The sequence below is a fragment of the Typopeltis vanoorti genome, chromosome 18 (genome assembly GCF_054136105.1).
Source record: "Typopeltis vanoorti isolate ZY-2024b chromosome 18, IOZ_Tvanoo_1.0, whole genome shotgun sequence".
In the NCBI taxonomy this organism is placed as follows: Eukaryota; Metazoa; Arthropoda; class Arachnida; order Uropygi; family Thelyphonidae; genus Typopeltis; species Typopeltis vanoorti.
Window position 1 is genome coordinate 28013610 of NC_143566.1, and position 17462 is coordinate 28031071.

Genomic DNA, 17462 nt, shown 5'->3' on the forward strand with positions numbered 1-17462 from the left:
GCAATAGTCGAGCCTCAGTTAAAGCTTCACTGGCTACAGCATTGCTATCCGCTGCCCTGGAAGTCCTAAAAAGGACATCACAGCAATTTACAACATAGTATCTACTGTCATCTCTATTTAAGACTATTCGGATTCAATATACAAAATGGTAAAAAGTGTGTTTATTGAATTTAAGAAACTAAATAAAATATTAATGAATTTTGAGCAATATTTTATATAAAACATTTTCATATTTAAATGACTGATAAAATATGAATGATTATATTTTAATTTAAGAGTGACCAATTTTTATTTTGCGAAAATTGCGTTTTAAAATTAAATAACATTTGAAAACCTGAAATTTTACAATTAAAACGTAGCTTAAATATTTCCACATTATAAAACCTAAAAAATTACAAATGTGAAAATGACACTTAACAGACATAATGTCCATCTCATAATGGTAAATGCGCATGCGTAATCGAAACAACTTGCAGATGTGACCAAGTTTAGGCGACATAGAGGAGTATTTAGAAAAACGTAATGTTTTAAAGAAGAGATATAAGTAAAAGAATGTTGATTAGCGAAGCCGTTTTGTGCAGAAGTGAATCATAAGTAGCGATGAATAGGGCAGACGTGTGTAAAGAAGAAAGACAAGTATGAAAAGAAGTTGGCAATAATTAAAAGTAGTTGAGTATAAGTTTGGTTGGTGCGTTAACGGAGTTATCAGCGATTTTTCTTTGGTCAAGTAATTGAAACAACAGCCAAACAACTCAGTGTTGGCCCACACCTCTCTGACATTTTAATTTAATTTTTTTATTTTTTAAAAAAGTTATAGCCACATCAGTTAAATTATTGGAGTGCCACCAGTATGTCAATGGCATGCATTCTTGACGCCGTTTGTATATGAAGAAAATACCTTGTGATCTGCGAAGTCGACGTATAAGATTTAAAAATTCGATGACTAAAGGGGCCTCTACCCATATACTACTAATACACGAGGATGTAGAGGAACTGTGTTCATGGTAACATCTTTAAGAGAGCTTTTAGTTATTCTGAATTTCTTGAAAGTTTGGTTTTAAAGATGAACAAAAACTAAAATTTAGATTTAAAGATGAACAAAAACTAAAATTTAGATATGCGAAACTTATTATGCCTGTAGAACCCATTCTGTTGTTTATATTCAAGAATATTCAAGAACCTTTTCAGATAATGAAAAATGGGTGCGTTAAATTTGTAGTTAAACTAACTGCAAATGATGGAAATTGCTATGGCAAAAATATGGCTATGGCTAATGCCACCACTTCCTTTAATACAGCAAATGTAACCAACTTTGCTCTAAAATTAATTGCAACATTATGATTTGAAATATTAAGGGTGTATTAATCATTTTAAAAAGTAATTAATATTTTTAAAAATTTCAAGAAGATTATTTAATATTCTAAGTAACATATAAGTTACATTAAAATTTTTAATAAAATATAAAAAATTATCTAAATAAAAACTTTTCTATTGACCGCCAGTTCACATTTCATGAATCCTTTCACGAATGCATTCTCGGCCACGGGGACTGCATGGTTATTTTATGATAAGTCGCTGCGACACCAAAAGATGGAATATACTGAAAACGGCGGCACTCCGGAGTTACGTGTCGGTCCTTCAAGGCCAACTTACTCGCAGGTGTCTTTTCGTGGCATCTTCTCCGGTTATTTTTTTCCCTCTCGAACTGGAACATCCAAGTAACGATTCGGCAACCCCAAAACGATGTCGTGCCTAGCTGAAAATCCGCTGGGGTAAAGATGGTCGTCGATACTTCTTTGTAGCTTCCTAATGTGCCTACGCGGATTTCGTCGTTGGCGGAGATGACTCCTCGATCTAAAAACACCCTTTTTCTTCCGCCATACTTCCGCTTCTAGCTTTACACATCCTCTGCATTACCTGTTGACTTCCGTTCCGACACTGAGCTGACCCAAAATGAAAAGGAATGGCAGCCCGTCCTTCTTCCCCCCCCCCTCTGCACAACGTTCTAGCACGAGCAGTGGGGGGCGGGAGGGAGGAAAGGAGTGGAGGAGGAGGAAGAGGAGGGGGAAATGAAGATATTGCATCAACATGGCTAGAACGCACGACACGCCACGGAACGCTTATCTCTGGCTGCCTGCAAATAGGCCTCGGCTACTCTATCTGCCAGGCTACTGATCGGTAATGGCTTTCAGAAACGCGAAAATTATGTCGTCTCGATGATGATGGAGTGTGTTACCGACGAGCATTCATCACCCCCCCTTACCCACCCTTTTCCCTCTCTCTGTCTCACGGTGGTTGCATCGGCCGCTGACTTCTCGGCGCCGTCCACATTTCCCAGCACGCAAACTGCACAATGGAGCAATTACTGGCGATCTGATGGAGGTCCCCGTGTAGTGGCGCAGTTCGGACGTGGTCGCTGAAGAGAGAAGAGCGCTGATAAGACAAAGGAATATTAACGGACAACCCTCGTTCAGCAGAGAAAAGAGGGGGACACCGATCAAGAGCACGAGGAAGTACAAGGCCTCTTTGCTATCTCCACGATGTTCGACGGAGCATTTCCTTTTTATTTTTCAAGTCGCTTGAAAATTGGGTTGGAAAATGAACGGCTTGTTAAACAGATTCCTCCGCCCCCACTAAAGACTGCACACTCGTCTGTATTTTACAATACAGTTCTTTTGAATCTGTCGTTTGAACAAAAAAGAAGTTCTGTTGTTTTCATTTGATTTTCTAAATGTAATGAAAACTGCCTACATTAAACCTGTAGAAAAGGTGCCAGGACCAAACAAACTAATTTGTTTAGTCCTCAACGTAATACACGCACGCGCATCCTCACGGGTAATAATCCACCTGCACAATATGATTTAAAAAAAAAAAAAAAACTGATATCCTATCGCGTCTTTTTGGCCAATCAGAAATAAGCATGAATTTCAGTAAATGAAATTTCCAGTTTGATGCACGTGATAGTTATTCTCGTTCTCATCATCCAACAGTGCGCGTGATGTTACTAAAAATCTCTCATTGATTATTAACATTTAAATTTCCAGCTAAATAACCTCTGAATATTAATAAAACAGGAATATTTAATTCATAACGAATAACATCAAATAAATATTGGATATCTTTCATCCATATTATATTTCGGTATTAATGATAAAGCTACATGAAAAATAATTAAAAAAATATTCTTACCTGAGCTAGCCAATCTACTGCTTGTAGGACCAAACATCTGGTATGGGTCTAAAAAAGAAAGAAAGAATGAATGAATGACACACTGTCCACTATTTATATTTTTTGTATTATTTCTGATGAAATACAACAAATACCACTTTTTTTTTTTACAGTTACTAGCTTCCGTGTATGGTCTTTAGACCGGAAATCACATGATATATATTAATAATCTTTTCAATTACCATTCCAAATGTAAAGCATAGCAAAATATTTTGTGATTCTTTCTTGCTTTATTTAAATATAGACAAATAGTTGATTACACAACAATTAAGTTTTCCTCGCAGTTGTACACGTGTCTATTTCAACGAAGACTTCAATTGGTTTATTTAAATATACCATAATGTTTTTTTTCTTTGATATATATTCATTAATGGTAAAAAAAAGTTCCGTCAACCAAACTTATTTCACTACTTATCCGACGCTAGCATTGTGTGTCAGTGCTTTCTCTGATGTCAATCTGATGTCAAAGAATCACAAAATATTTTGTGATTCTTTCTTGCTTTATTTAAATATAGACAAATAGTTGATTACACAACAATTAAGTTTTCCTCGCAGTTGTACACGTGTCTATTTCAACGAAGACTTCAATTGGTTTATTTAAATATACCATAATGTTTTTTTTCTTTGATATATATTCATTAATGGTAAAAAAAAGTTCCGTCAACCAAACTTATTTCACTACTTATCCGACGCTAGCATTGTGTGTCAGTGCTTTCTCTGATGTCAATCCATACGGCACCTTTTTGACTGGCTACATTTCATTTTTACAGCGTAACCACATCACCCCCAAGAAAAAGTAATCGATGGAAAACACATTGACGTTACTGCAGTATGTGTGTGCGCGTGTGTGTTTATTTTTCTTCAGAGAATTTATTTGAAAGTGGCGAGCATGACTCCCATCCCAGGTGTTATCAAAATAAATGTTGGACGTCTGCCACTCCTCCCGATCTCGCTTTCCTCCCGCAAGACAAGCATATGCCAAATACAGTTATAATATTTTAGCTGCCACATAACTTACTTGGCAATTTTACTTTCACGTGCCCTCGGGGTCGGCGATAGAGAAAGGCAGCGCCAAGGCGCGCGCATCAAGCGTCACTTGAGGATATGACGATGACATCTATCCCAACAGCGTTGCCGACATGTCAACAAAGTGGCACACGCACGGACGAGAATATTAATACTCATCTACCTAACATCAATATTGTCCTAGTGCGCCATGTCAGGGCTCGCATAACCAACCCTATTTGCACAACTCTGATGGACTCACTTAGCTAAGGCCGGCCCGGCTGACTTTTTTTTTTTTTTGTCTTTTTTTTTTTTTTTTAGCGCATTGCCGCCAACAAAAATGGAGTTCTTGCCGTTAACATCCTCTTTGTTTCTAGGTCGCCTCTTCCGTCCAATGAACATAAAGAAGAGAGGTGAGGACAGTTACGGAGGTGGAATAGAGTGGTTGCGGGGGGGGGAAGAGATGGTCGAGGGAAAGGGAATAAGAAGTGAGTGGTTGGCCTATAGAGGATTTTATTTCATGTTGAAAGGACTGGCCATTCTTCGGAAAACCGGATGTTATATACAGGCAAAGATTCAATGCCTTTCTGACGATTACTATTTAATCTTATTCCCTCCCCCCCCCATACTTCCCTCATCCTTGCTACTGCCTCGTTTTCCCTGATGGAAAACAGAGAAAATAGAGAATTTGTACCGGGGGGAGGTTGGTTACGATTTGAAGGTGTTTGGAAGACAAAAAAAAAATTGAATGTTGGTACGTGATAGCAAATAGAGCAGCGGATGTCAGGGGACTTCGGTATTACTTTTCACAGGTAGATGTTATTTACACAGCTGGAAACACAAAGGGAGGACGCAGGAGCGAAGAAAAAAATCGAGTTTGTGCGTGTGGAGTTGATAAAATGGATGGGTAGTGATGTAAAAATATATCTACAGTAAACTATTTGCACGGAGTAGAGCAAATATTGTTGCCGCAAGAGGGCACTACTGTAGACTTCAATTTCGTCGGATTTCTTCGTTACTAAGAAAATTTTAATTAAAATACATCGGTCCATGTTGTGATTTAATACCGATATGTTACACGACCTGTGTATTCGAATCCGGATTAATAAAGGATTGCTTAATGACCATACGTTTTGATTCGGCGGAATTCTTCGTTGGTAGTATTATCTTTGATAGTGTTAACAGATGCAGCAGGTATATCTTGTGCCTCATCTGCTTAACAAACTCATTCGCACCATGTTATGCCGGTAACAATCTATAGCGGAATTCTGTGTTGTTATTTTTCTTCAGATGCATAATTTTACTACTACTTTAAATTATAATTAAAACTTCAACTACTCTCCCCTCAATATGTTTCGTCTTTTCAAGGGAAAGACCCTCAGAGGGCGTCCAAGTGTTTGGATGTTTTACTTCAACTTCTGTGTATTGCGTCATCGCTTTGCCCTCTTATTCCCCCCCCCTTTCGAGGTGCAAATTGATGTAGTCGAAGCACGATGCATAGGAGGAGAATCTTTGGACTTCGCACATCAACATCTACTTTTTTTAGGCGGAAATAGCATTTTTCCTCTTTATTTCCGAAAAGGAAAACTCTACCAAGTTAGAAAAATTAGGCTTAACATTCGCTGGAGGAATAAAACCGATAAAAGTCTGGATGGAATCATTAAAACGAATACTACCGGTATTTTTATGTGTTGAAATCTCTTAAAATTTTATTTAAACATTTTATTGAAATGTTTTAAATTATACTTGCGAATTCAATGAATGCTGTTTCTTCAGTGCCTCCACAGCTCAGTAAATGTACAATGACATACTTTGGATGGAAAGACCCGAGTTCGATTCCAATCTAAGTCGCGAAGAATATTCACAAGGCCTTGCAACTGAAGTTAACCGGTTTTATATCAATGTGGTTAGGGTTTTACTTCCAAACTCTATCGGTTTGTTTTCATCTTGAAAAAAAAAAAAATCAAAATACGTTGTCGGACCAGAACACTACAGAGATATATCTTGATATTGATCTCGCTCATGTTTTCAAACACATAAGAAAGAGATTGGGATATTTCCTTCATAATAAGCGTATCATATTCTCGTGTGCTGTGCTTTAACCATCAAGATAAGACAAAATTTATTTAGAGTACAATATTGGAATGTTTGCTGTATTTTGTTACAGTGAATGTAGATCGGAACTTAATCATATTTTTCAGTCAATACATATTAGCACATTAACTAGCCAGTATTGTAAATCACTATCTACAGAGCACTTCGCAGGTTAATTTTCCATCCCGAGTGTTTAATCGCATTATGATTTGCTGTTCAGTGATTGGCTGCTCGACTCATACTTGAGGTCTCCGACGGGTGAACTGCAAGCAAAACGACACTTCTTATCACTCCATCCTATTCCCGTATTTATCGTTCCTTTCCCGTACACAAGAGCTACATTGTGAATGGTTAAGAAATAAATTTTTCCAGTCTAATGACGAGAGAGAGAGAGATCGGTGAAGACATTTTACGTAACCATCGCTAAGCCTAACTGAGTGCGCAGACGGTAATTGTGATATTTTTAGAGAGCAATAAACCTGCACGGACAAAAGCTGTGCTGACATTAACTCTTGCCAGAGCCGAAGATAACAGTTAGTTCCATTTTGCATGGGATGAATGTGCTCTAAGGATGCAGTATAGGGGTAGAGGAAGTAAGCGAGCAGCAAATGATACATCGTCTGTATCCGGACTTTTGTCGATGGATTGGGCGTGCCAGAAAAAGACAAACACACACATTGTAACGTAAAACTACTGCAAGAACATTAGCACTTCCGTTAGAAGCAACTGCATTTTCCGCTTCGTTAGCAGGACTCTTGATCGCCTAGCTGCTTCTAGGATTTAGCAGCTGACGGCTGGAGACAGATAGTCGCTTCATCTTCTTTGCGTCTTTCCTTACTCTGGTTTTTTTTTTGTGTGTGTGTATTTTTCTTCCCATCTGCTTGCTCTATACCTATCCCTTGCGTTACATTTTATACTCGAATATTTTCTTAGTTACACAAAGTGACAATTGAAGCGTATCTTTATTTCCGACAACTCCTGCATCTATCCAACTTGCGACAACGTCGGCGGCAAAAAAATACTAAAGACACACTTCCTGAGGTTTTTTTTGTTTTCCAAACTTTATTCTCAGAAAGAAGATATTAAAATTGTTAAAACATGAAATAAGTAACTTCGACTGAAAATTATACATAGTTATGAAAATCTTAACTTTAGGTGAAGTTAATTTTCATAAATTTAAATTTTTAAACTTCTCGTTTTTCATACCTTAAAAACGAATTATAACGAACTGGGATTTTTGAAGTTGATATAATTTGATAATTACTGTATTGTTTGAATGAACGTTTTCATCATCATCCCTTCATCCATCTATCCCCTGGGACGGATTAAGTTCCACCCTCCCCCCTACCAAGAGGACTTACAGTTAACTAATGCAGCCCGATCGCCACTCTTTGCTGCATCCCCTAAGGGCAGTATTTCTGACTGTAACCGTGTTTGTTCACGGGGCCGGTTTGCCTGTTCTGGGGGACGAAAAACCCGAGGTGAAGAAAACCCCTACCTCCGTATGAGACCGGCTAACTCACTTTTCGTCGAAAGACACCAGATAAAGGTTCTTCACGTTACCGACGGGAATCGAACCCATGTCTTTCTGACCAAACGAGTTCGTCTGTACTGACTGAGCTACGGAGGCTCAAAATGAACGTTTTGCACTGAATATGAATGCTGTGAGATTTAAATAATTTTTAATGAGCACGTGAGTAAAATATCTAGGTTGTTGTTTTTCTAATCAATGCCACAAATGTGTGTGATTGTACGCAATAATTTGATTATTAAATTAAGAGGTTCGACCGTTTTCATCCTGGTTGTCTCCCAAAAGAAAGACGGAAAACTCTAACAGTTGTACTACTGCAAGTCAGGTACCATTTAGATAAAACTAGCCACCAAAAGTTGAAATAACTGACTTTGTACATTCCTTAAAGCATGCATTGCAATGATTAGCATTCAATTTACATTATTTACAGTTGCAACGGACGCTTGATCACGTTTAATCCAATATTATAATTTACGTGGTTAGATTTTAAGCTCAATACTTTGCAAATATAAACAGTTTGACGTCCGCCGTCTGCTCAAATGAATTCGAATACCTTCGTGGAAATACGGACAGACTTGATTACATAAAAAGGGAACTCCGAAACACCTTACAAACAATAGCTTCTTTTCTCTCGTAAATTCTTGATCTTAAAGCAAAAAAGTTTCGTTAAAAAGAAAACAAACTAATAACGATGTTTATTCCTATAATATTCCATCAACTGTCTTAGTAAACTGTGTTTAATTAGCACATTTTGCCGTGTTATTTTGAATTTTGAAGGAACATGGAATTTTGCGTCGTATTTGTTATAAAACATTCGGTTGTATACCCTTGATTGGCTGCCTTCTTTCTGGTCAGTGCTTCTAAAAAAATTCAAATTATCCTGGATACAATGAACAGTCAGGCTTTGACTCGCAATAAAGTGTTCTTTTTGCATCCTTTCATGTACATTCCATCTTAGGTTTCAGCTATTTTTTCCTAAGAACACATCGATAATATGAATGATTATCTCACTATGTTAGTGTTTTCTTTCTAGTAGGAGATTAAGTGATAGTAGGATTAAGTGCTACACAGCAATGTGTAATTATCGGGAGCTTTTCGGTTTATACGCAGCTATCTATACTGATATTTAATCGGATTTCAAAGTTACCTTTGTTACCCGAAAAAAAAAACATAACTGTAAATTTAAAATTGGAATTTAAAAAAAAAAACTGAAATGTCAACATTTGGTAGTAACCTTTATTTTTGGCTGCATGAATTTTTGGCTATTTTAAACTTAATGATGTTACTATTTAGAATTTAGTAGTTCGGCCTACAGATTTTTGAACACCGAATACAGATTTTTCAATACAGAACCGAAATATTTTCAGTTACAGAAATAGAACTGTAAAAATCAAAGAGGTTATAAATATTTTGCATTTTTTAAATATTAATCAGATGAAAGTACAATACGTTGAAAAATTATATGGATACGAGCGGTTTACAGATACTGTTATACTGAGTAGGCTTTCTCTTAAATCTTTGATACTTAGATAAAGGCATTTTAGCTCCCTTAAGCGAGAAAAACCGCTCAACTATTGTGCCAGAATTGCACATATCGGCAATAGAAACTTTTATTTTCTGTATAGTCATGCGACTTCCATTACCGATTCTCTTCAATTCCTTGCGCATAATTCGGTGAGATAAGGGTCGGGAACAGCCTTCATTAAATGTTTCGGTCAACTGCTGCTGCACACAGGAAGTTCTGTTTGTCCGTACAAACCTTCTGAGACAATGATCTCGTTCTTCACAGACTGTAATAGGATCACATGGTTACGCCTCTTAGACAATCAGTGTGGGTTATTTTTCTACTGAATAAACACTCGTGATATCTCGCCTTCTGAGAAACCGTCAGCTTTGCTGTGTTAAAAATCGTGGCACCAGACCCAAACCAGCAGCATTATTGAGGACATGTGATGACGCATGTGATCAAGTATTTTGCATATACGCTACGTAAGTGACGTTTACGTACATCTGCTTAAAGGTTTCTAATCCAGTGGCCCTCTTGCCTTCAATTAATGATCTTCAACCTGTGAGCAGAAGTTCCTGTATAGAAACTGAAGCAATGAATTACTCAATGTTCTGATACCAACTACTATAGGAAAGATTACTTTGTGTTGAGAACACCCAGAGATCACAGTACTGACTATTGCGTATACTGATTATTTTTTCCCGCGCGGTTAGCCTAGTGGTTATGCGCTTCGCAACCATATGCCTGGGGAAGGAGCGTCCTAGGTTCGATTCCCGTCGGTGACGTGAGGAGCTGAAGGATCTTCCTCAGCCATAGCCAAGTTAGCCGGTCTTGGGCATGGGCAGCAGGGTTTTTTCCCCAGTTTATTCTGGGGTTTTTCATCCCGCAAAGCAGGCAAACTGGCCTTGAGAACTTAACACTACAGCCCATAGGATATACCGCGGCATTGGGCTGACCACCTTATCCTGTAAACGGATTGAGGTCCGATGATCAATGGACCCTCGACACCGCAAGGTATAAAGAAGATGAAATTATTTTTCGAGTTATTTCAACCGTCGATTTCAACTTTAAATAACGTCAACCACATTTTAATTATCAATTCTACTGACCGATGATTAATTTGGTTGTACGGCATTTTTTTAATTCATCATCCTAGAAAAAATTTAGGCTGATGAAATAGAAAATTTCATTTTATTTTGAGAGTAAAATTGATTCCTACTTCATCCATATTATGATGCCCCTGTAAATTGCCTTTCCCTGCATAACACAGGAGTGAATTTCATCATTTTTAACGTTGGGACTCATTGTTTGCAGGACTACGTTGCAATTTCTAGTCTGTCCTTCCTTAGGCATCAGATTTCATTACTTGTGTGAGTGTCTCTTAATCCTGAAGTCATTATTACGTCATCATTTTCTCTAAAGGTCAACATAAACAAAGACAAAAAAAAAGTTAATCTCATTTTTAGTACGAAAGTTTAGTGAACTATAATTTTGTTTGGTGTTAACTCAAAGCTTGCAACACCCTTCAGGAAAACATTCATTAAATCCCACATCTTGGCAGCTCTCCATAAGCCACTCACAGATTCCTGTAGCACAGTTTTGTAACGGTTTGCACAAACACCGACCACCCAATCCCGTTGCAATTCAAAATTATTCTGTTCTGCGTAACCTGTTTTTTTTTTTTTTTTATTTAAAATCTATATATGTGGAACGATGCAATTTCCTTTAAGCATTAAAAATCCACCACACTAATTTTATATTAAAGTATTGTTTTAAACTTATGGTGTATATCAAGGATCTTCAAAATTTATGAAAACAGCCGAATAATAATTAGGAAATATTAATTATTAGTTATAAAAACAAATGTAAATGAAAGATACTATCAGAGTATATTATTTTTTTAATTTAGAAGTAATTATATAATAATAATAAAAAATAAAATAGCGCATAAAAGGATTCAGTTTGGCAGATCACTAATAAAAAAAAGCAATTAGAAGCGGGAGATGTGTAGAAATTGAAACATTCCAACACACTTCGAAATTATATTAAAATTCCACCGTGATTTGATGTTCAAAATCTCTGTTAAAATTTTCAGAGTTGCTTGAATATTGGCTTCAATCGGACTATCTATATTGGCACAGTTGGGTAATTTCTTTTACTTAATTAATTTTACATTGATTGTGTAAACACAATTTAGCACACATGCTAGAAACGGCTGTAGTTTCTCAATTGTTATGTTAATGAATGAATGAATGAAATAACTTTATAAGAAAAAGTTTAAAATTACAAGTTGTATTCGTTTTTGTTTGTTTAACTAATGATAATTAAATTTGCTATATTATTTCTATGCTATTTATTTAAGAATAATTATAACTTTGCCGCCCTGGTTGGCGTATCCGCTCTCTAGCGAAGAGGCTGCGGCTTCGAATCCAGCGTAGGCATGGTCTGGGTCACCATGTCAGTAGTAGTAGAAGACCCAAAACCTTCCCCAATGGGAGAGGTCTTCACCCTGCGGTAATGTAAAGGTGCGGTGTAAGATCCCACGGATGAGCGGTCTGCAGGACCAAGTCGGAATCTCGGTGATGGGGGAACCTGCCACGGTGTATCACATTTGCGTATCACAAACCTTAGATACGCAAATTTGCGTATCTAAGGGGTAACAGCAACAGCCAAGCCTCAGTTAAAACTTCATGGGCATTGCCATTCGTCACCCAAGCTCACGGTAATCTTTAGTAAAGGGCGAAAGATATATTATATATTTAATAGACTATAAATTAATTTATTTAATTATATAACTGAACTTCATTCTTAAAAGAACTGGCAGATGTACTGAGTCCTCGATTCTTCATCCCGTCATCTGAATGAAGAAAATCTGTGCGAATGAGGTGTTATTGAGCTAAAGGCTCTACAGTTAAAACTTCATTGGCTACAGCATTGCTATCCGTTACCGTAGAAGTCCTAAAAAGGACAGCCACTCACTGAATTTCGTCCTTATAAGGACTGGCTTAAAGGGGCGAAGCAATAATGCTTTTCATCTTCCCCGTTATCTGTAGAGGACAGTGTAGGGATAAGGTGTTATTGAGCTATTAAAGCTCTGATCATGGCAGGAGGGTAACAGCAATAGCCGAACCTCAGTTAGAACTTCATTGGCTACAGCATTGCCATCCATTACCCTCCAAAGGTATGGTGGATTTTCCTAGTCCAACCAACTGAATTTCGTCCTTATCCTTATAAGGACTGGCTTAAAGGGGCGAAGCAAGAATGCTTTTCATCTTCCCCGTTATCTGTAGAGGACAGTGTAGGGATAAGGTGTTATTGAGCAATTAAAGCTCTGATCGTGGCAGGAGAGTAACAGCAATAGCCGAACCTCAGTTAGAACTTCATTGGCTACAGCATTGCCATCCATTACCCTCCAAGGGTATTGGATTGAATGAATCTATCAGATTCTATCCCTGAATTTCGTTTTGTTACAGAAAAGTTGTTAAATTCTTCCTAAGTGAGCTCTTTGAAGGTGCATAATAAATTACTAAAATATTAGCTAGAAAGCTTTAATTTTGCAAAAATAAAGATAATGAAATGAAAATATTATAGATACAATCATATTTTATATATTATATTTTGTTTTGTTTGTAAAATTTAAATTTGAAGCAGCCAGAATACAAGATTAAATTTTTAACGTCTTTTAAAATTACTGACTGTTGATATCTAAATTAAGATAATTTTGCCGGATGCACTACAGTGGTTTTTAGTTATTCTGACCAATAGAGGATTAAAGGAAAGTGTGAATGTAGCACCATCCACAGAAACTTGACCACAAACCGAGTTTTTCGTGAATGACAAATGAAATATTTGCGCGAGACGCGTGGGTTCGAAGCAATCAGCGTCAAAACGGCTGCATATATACCTGCTTAGTAAATCATAAGCCGGACGGAGGGAACACACACGACGAGTCTTTTCTCTTCGACAGACGCCATCAGCGGGCGGAAAGTCATTTCCGTTTTCTCTTACCGTAAATGTTTTGTCGTGGGGGTTGCTGCAGGAACAGGCAGGTAACCCTGGAACAAGAAAATTTGTTGAACGCAAAAGTGTTTTACAGAGTTAATTACACAACCTACGGAAGTTGAATTGCTTACAGGTTCCTGAAGTGAAAAGCGATGAAAATCGAGCTACGGGGAGTGCATGCGCGTACACACACACACACACACACACACGCTCTTTATTCCAAATAGCGTTAATTCTCTGATTTGCATTCTGGAAATTATATATTTCCTCCAACGTGAATGGTGTGGCCCTTTAGTGGTCCAACATCGAACATTTGTATTCCTTTGAGTGTTTTTTTTCCTTCTGTTGAATTACTTCAAGTACAATTGCAACTGTTACGAAATTAAATCAACAATAAAAATTAAAATATACTGTAGAAAAGATTCTGTTTCAATAAAGACGTATTCAAGATGATGGTGACCTTTTATGACTGATTTCGGCAGCGAACTGAGCAGACGAATTCTAATTCTGATTGTTTGTAATGAATTTCATTGATAACCGAATCAACATTGTAAACTTCAGTATGTTTTTTTATATTTTAACAATGGCAAAGCCACCTCAATTGTTGAGTAAACCAATCTGTTTTCAATAGAGGGCAGCACATAAATTGTTTTGAAAGGTAGTTAACAATGATATCTGATATTGTTTCTCAACAATTCTGTAGCATATTTTAATTAAAAAACACATTCACTTTTCTTTGCCTGTAACTGGATGTTAAGATAGCGTTACTTTGCCTACATTTTGACTGTAATTACAGAAGGCCCAGAAGCCCAAATGAGGATGTTAAGATGGCCTTTACGAGACGTGTTCTTTTCGTAGTTCCCATTTAATTCACGAACAAGAAACCCCCTTCCCCCAAGAATCTACATCGGTGTCGACACACTTTAAACGAAAACTGACTTCTCATTACTTTGACTTAATTTTTCTGCTCAGAGCTGTTTGCAAAAAAAGAATTAAACAACTTAATGCAATTATCGGAAACCGTAGGCTTGTTTGAGCAGTAGAATGCTTGAGGAGGTGACTGTCATTAAATACTTAGATTCCCCCTGAAACAGGACCCTACGTCCATGCCAAAGTTTACTTAAGTGTGTTTGCATTAAGCCGAAGTCTTGTCGCATTATTTTCCCCTCTTAAATAAAACACGGAGAGTAATTAAAGACATTCTAGCGAGGTGGCTTTGGAACAGTGAAGTGAATTAAGGTCTTTGATGCAATTAAACCTTAATGATTGGTCTCAACTGCTTGTTTGTCTCTCTTTTAGTCACTCCTCACACCTCTGCTTCCTTCTATCTGATCTGCGATGTATGTGTCACTTATTTACTTTTCTCGCCATCTTTCTTTCTTTTTTATGTTTGGAGTTCCATCTTGATTCCATTTTTGCTTGCTGTTTTGTTCCTTCTGTCTGCTTTTCTGATAAACTAATAGATTATAATCATCATATTTGGTGACATTGTTTTTTTACCAAGATAACGTCATGACGTAATCTGAACTCGAAAGTCTAGAGTTCGCATATTTCGTTCTTGACGAAGTCAACTACTCTACTAGGCGATCTGTTAGATGACAACACACGAAGCCATTCTCGTCATAGAGACACTATATTTGTTGTCATCAAATTAATGTTTCCGCTTCAGAATAATGCTTTTGGTAAGTTAGACAGGAACGCACATCATTTGAATGTAGAAGTGCACATCTTACCATCGTGTATACAACACTTCATCTCTTTATGATGACGCATTTACTATTTCATTATATAAGAACCTATTATTTCTATAGAAATAGATCATGAAATAAATAGAACGAGTTATAGTCGTCAAACAAGGTGTTTTATTATATAAGGATAGGACGTATGCAAAATATTGCATACGTCATTGAGATATAAATGTTTAGAATCTGTCTTTTCCCTGTTGAAACTTAAGCCTTTTGTTGCAAAATAGAAAACTGTGCCTGATACAGCAATCGAAAGATATTCGGACTCCTTTTTGGCCGAGTTACCTTGTTACAATTTCCAAGTAATCCAATTAAATCTACCTTAATGGAAATTAGAATAAAAAACCCAGGATTATATTAATAAATGCAGTTTGTTGTCAAGATATGAGAATACACCGAATTTTCAATCTTTTCCTTAACATGTTTTTATTGTGAGCCGTATTCATACAAATCCTACCAATTTTCACGTTTCTAATATTAAAATAGTATTTCTCTCTAAAACGCTTAACGTTCCTAGCAGCACCAGATGTCTCTTACCCGGAAGGCGAAGAGCTAAATCTATTGATAGAGTTCTACGAATATCATCCACTAGATTCAAACCGCTTTATCGATGCCTGTGTTACCAACACACATACGAGGTTGGTGTGCTTTTGTCAAACACGTTTTTGAATACTGATAGGAAAGTTTAACGTCAATGGGTTAGAATCCCATGTCGTGCATATGCAAGGTGTCATTAAACAATATTTGTAATATGTTCATTTTAATGGTGTTTTTCCGAGTATTTGAAATTACTCTCCTAATATTATCTTTGCCGTGAAATATATTTCATTGCAAAAAATTGGGAAGGAAGTGAAATAAAACACGTTTTGTAATCATTTCTGTTACAATACGGTTTCCTATTGGTTCAATAGCAACATTGTTAGATAAAAATGTAAGCTGTATTGTTGTCTGCGTGACAGCCGTTTATTTCACAATTGATTGTTGAAATAATGCGAAGAGGCTGAAATTCCCCCCCCCCCACACACACACACAAACACACTCCAAACGTCATCGGAACATCTAGTTTAAAAAGTATCAGTTGCTTTTTAATGTTCATTTTCCCCTTTTCCTGTATCGTAATTTTGTTGGATTAATACAACGCAAAGCGATACGTGCTAAGCGTATAAGACGTCAAGGTTTCTTCTTGGATATCTTAGGCAATTACAATTTCTTTGAAATTCATTATGTTTAGAAAGACATTTTCGGTATTTTTCTCCACCGTTTGGATGTGTGAAGAAGCAAAGAATTGGACATTATCACTATAATTTCACCTTGCCGTAGAGAAAAATAGGATTTTATTTCCTCCAAAACGACGACAATAATAGAGTAATGCCTCGTAATTTTAAGGAGTGAGTACATCCTTGGCTAATTTCTTAGATGCTTTTATGTGCTTACGAGTTTTGGCCACTAAGTCATGCCGGTTTTAGCACAAAGTGGCTAAATGACATACTAAAATAATGTGATGGATCTAGGGCAACAGCACAGCTATTAATTTAGTAACAGCGTATGAAACAGGTCAAGATATAGACAGCTAATTATATATATACCGGTCTATACACCAGTCTATAATAAGGCTTTAATCCATTTATTTTATTTTTTCATTTATAAAGAATAAAACGACTAGTTGTAGATTACAAACCATCGCATTGTTCTGAGCAAAACTCTCAAGCTAATAGTATTAGAATTTGTGTCTGTATTATTAATAATAATAAACTATTGGTGACAGACGTGTTTTCGTTATGCAATGGGACTCTTATTCATGCAGTCCATCTGATTCTCAACCCATCCAAGACCGGTCTAAATAATGGCGTTCCCAGATGCACTGTAATGCAAGACAAAAACTGCATCTCCCACAATCTCCTTTACTTTTGAGTGCGGCATCTCGGCTTCCTAGAAATGAACTACTCAAAGCACGCGCACCCACACACGTCTAAAGCATTAATGAATTCATTTTATATATGTGGGGTATGTATTATAAAGTGACGTCATTTTATGCTTCTTTACATCTTTTTAATCTTCTTTACATCATTACAAAATGACAAGAGTGAAATCTGTTTTTGTTATCAGCGACTCTAGAAAAACATTTGGATGCTCTTTTTGTACCAACGAAACAAATCATATTTCTTTGTGATGTGGAGCTTGTCATTCTTTTATCATTTCAAAGTGTAATAAGAATGATGCAAGTATGGCGCGTCAGACATAAAACGTTTGGTGGAAAGGAGACGCATATTTTAGTCTTTCTTTTTTTTCCAGCATGAAAAACTCAGTGTAGGTGTGATGTTTAATAGTCAATCTTCATTTTCTCCCATCG

The 17462-nt window shown here is 36.8% G+C and overlaps 1 protein-coding gene across 1 annotated transcript in view; it reads right to left on the reverse strand.

Moving 5' to 3' along the window:
• LOC150096569 (retroviral integration site protein Fli-1 homolog) overlaps nt 1–17462 on the reverse strand; it is a 164142-nt gene that overhangs the window by 13827 nt on the left and 132853 nt on the right. Inside the window, exon 6 of the mRNA XM_090408640.1 lies at nt 3190–3237. Within this exon, the coding sequence (XP_090264766.1) occupies nt 3190–3237 (48 nt within the window). The remainder of the gene's footprint in view (nt 1–3189; nt 3238–17462) is intronic.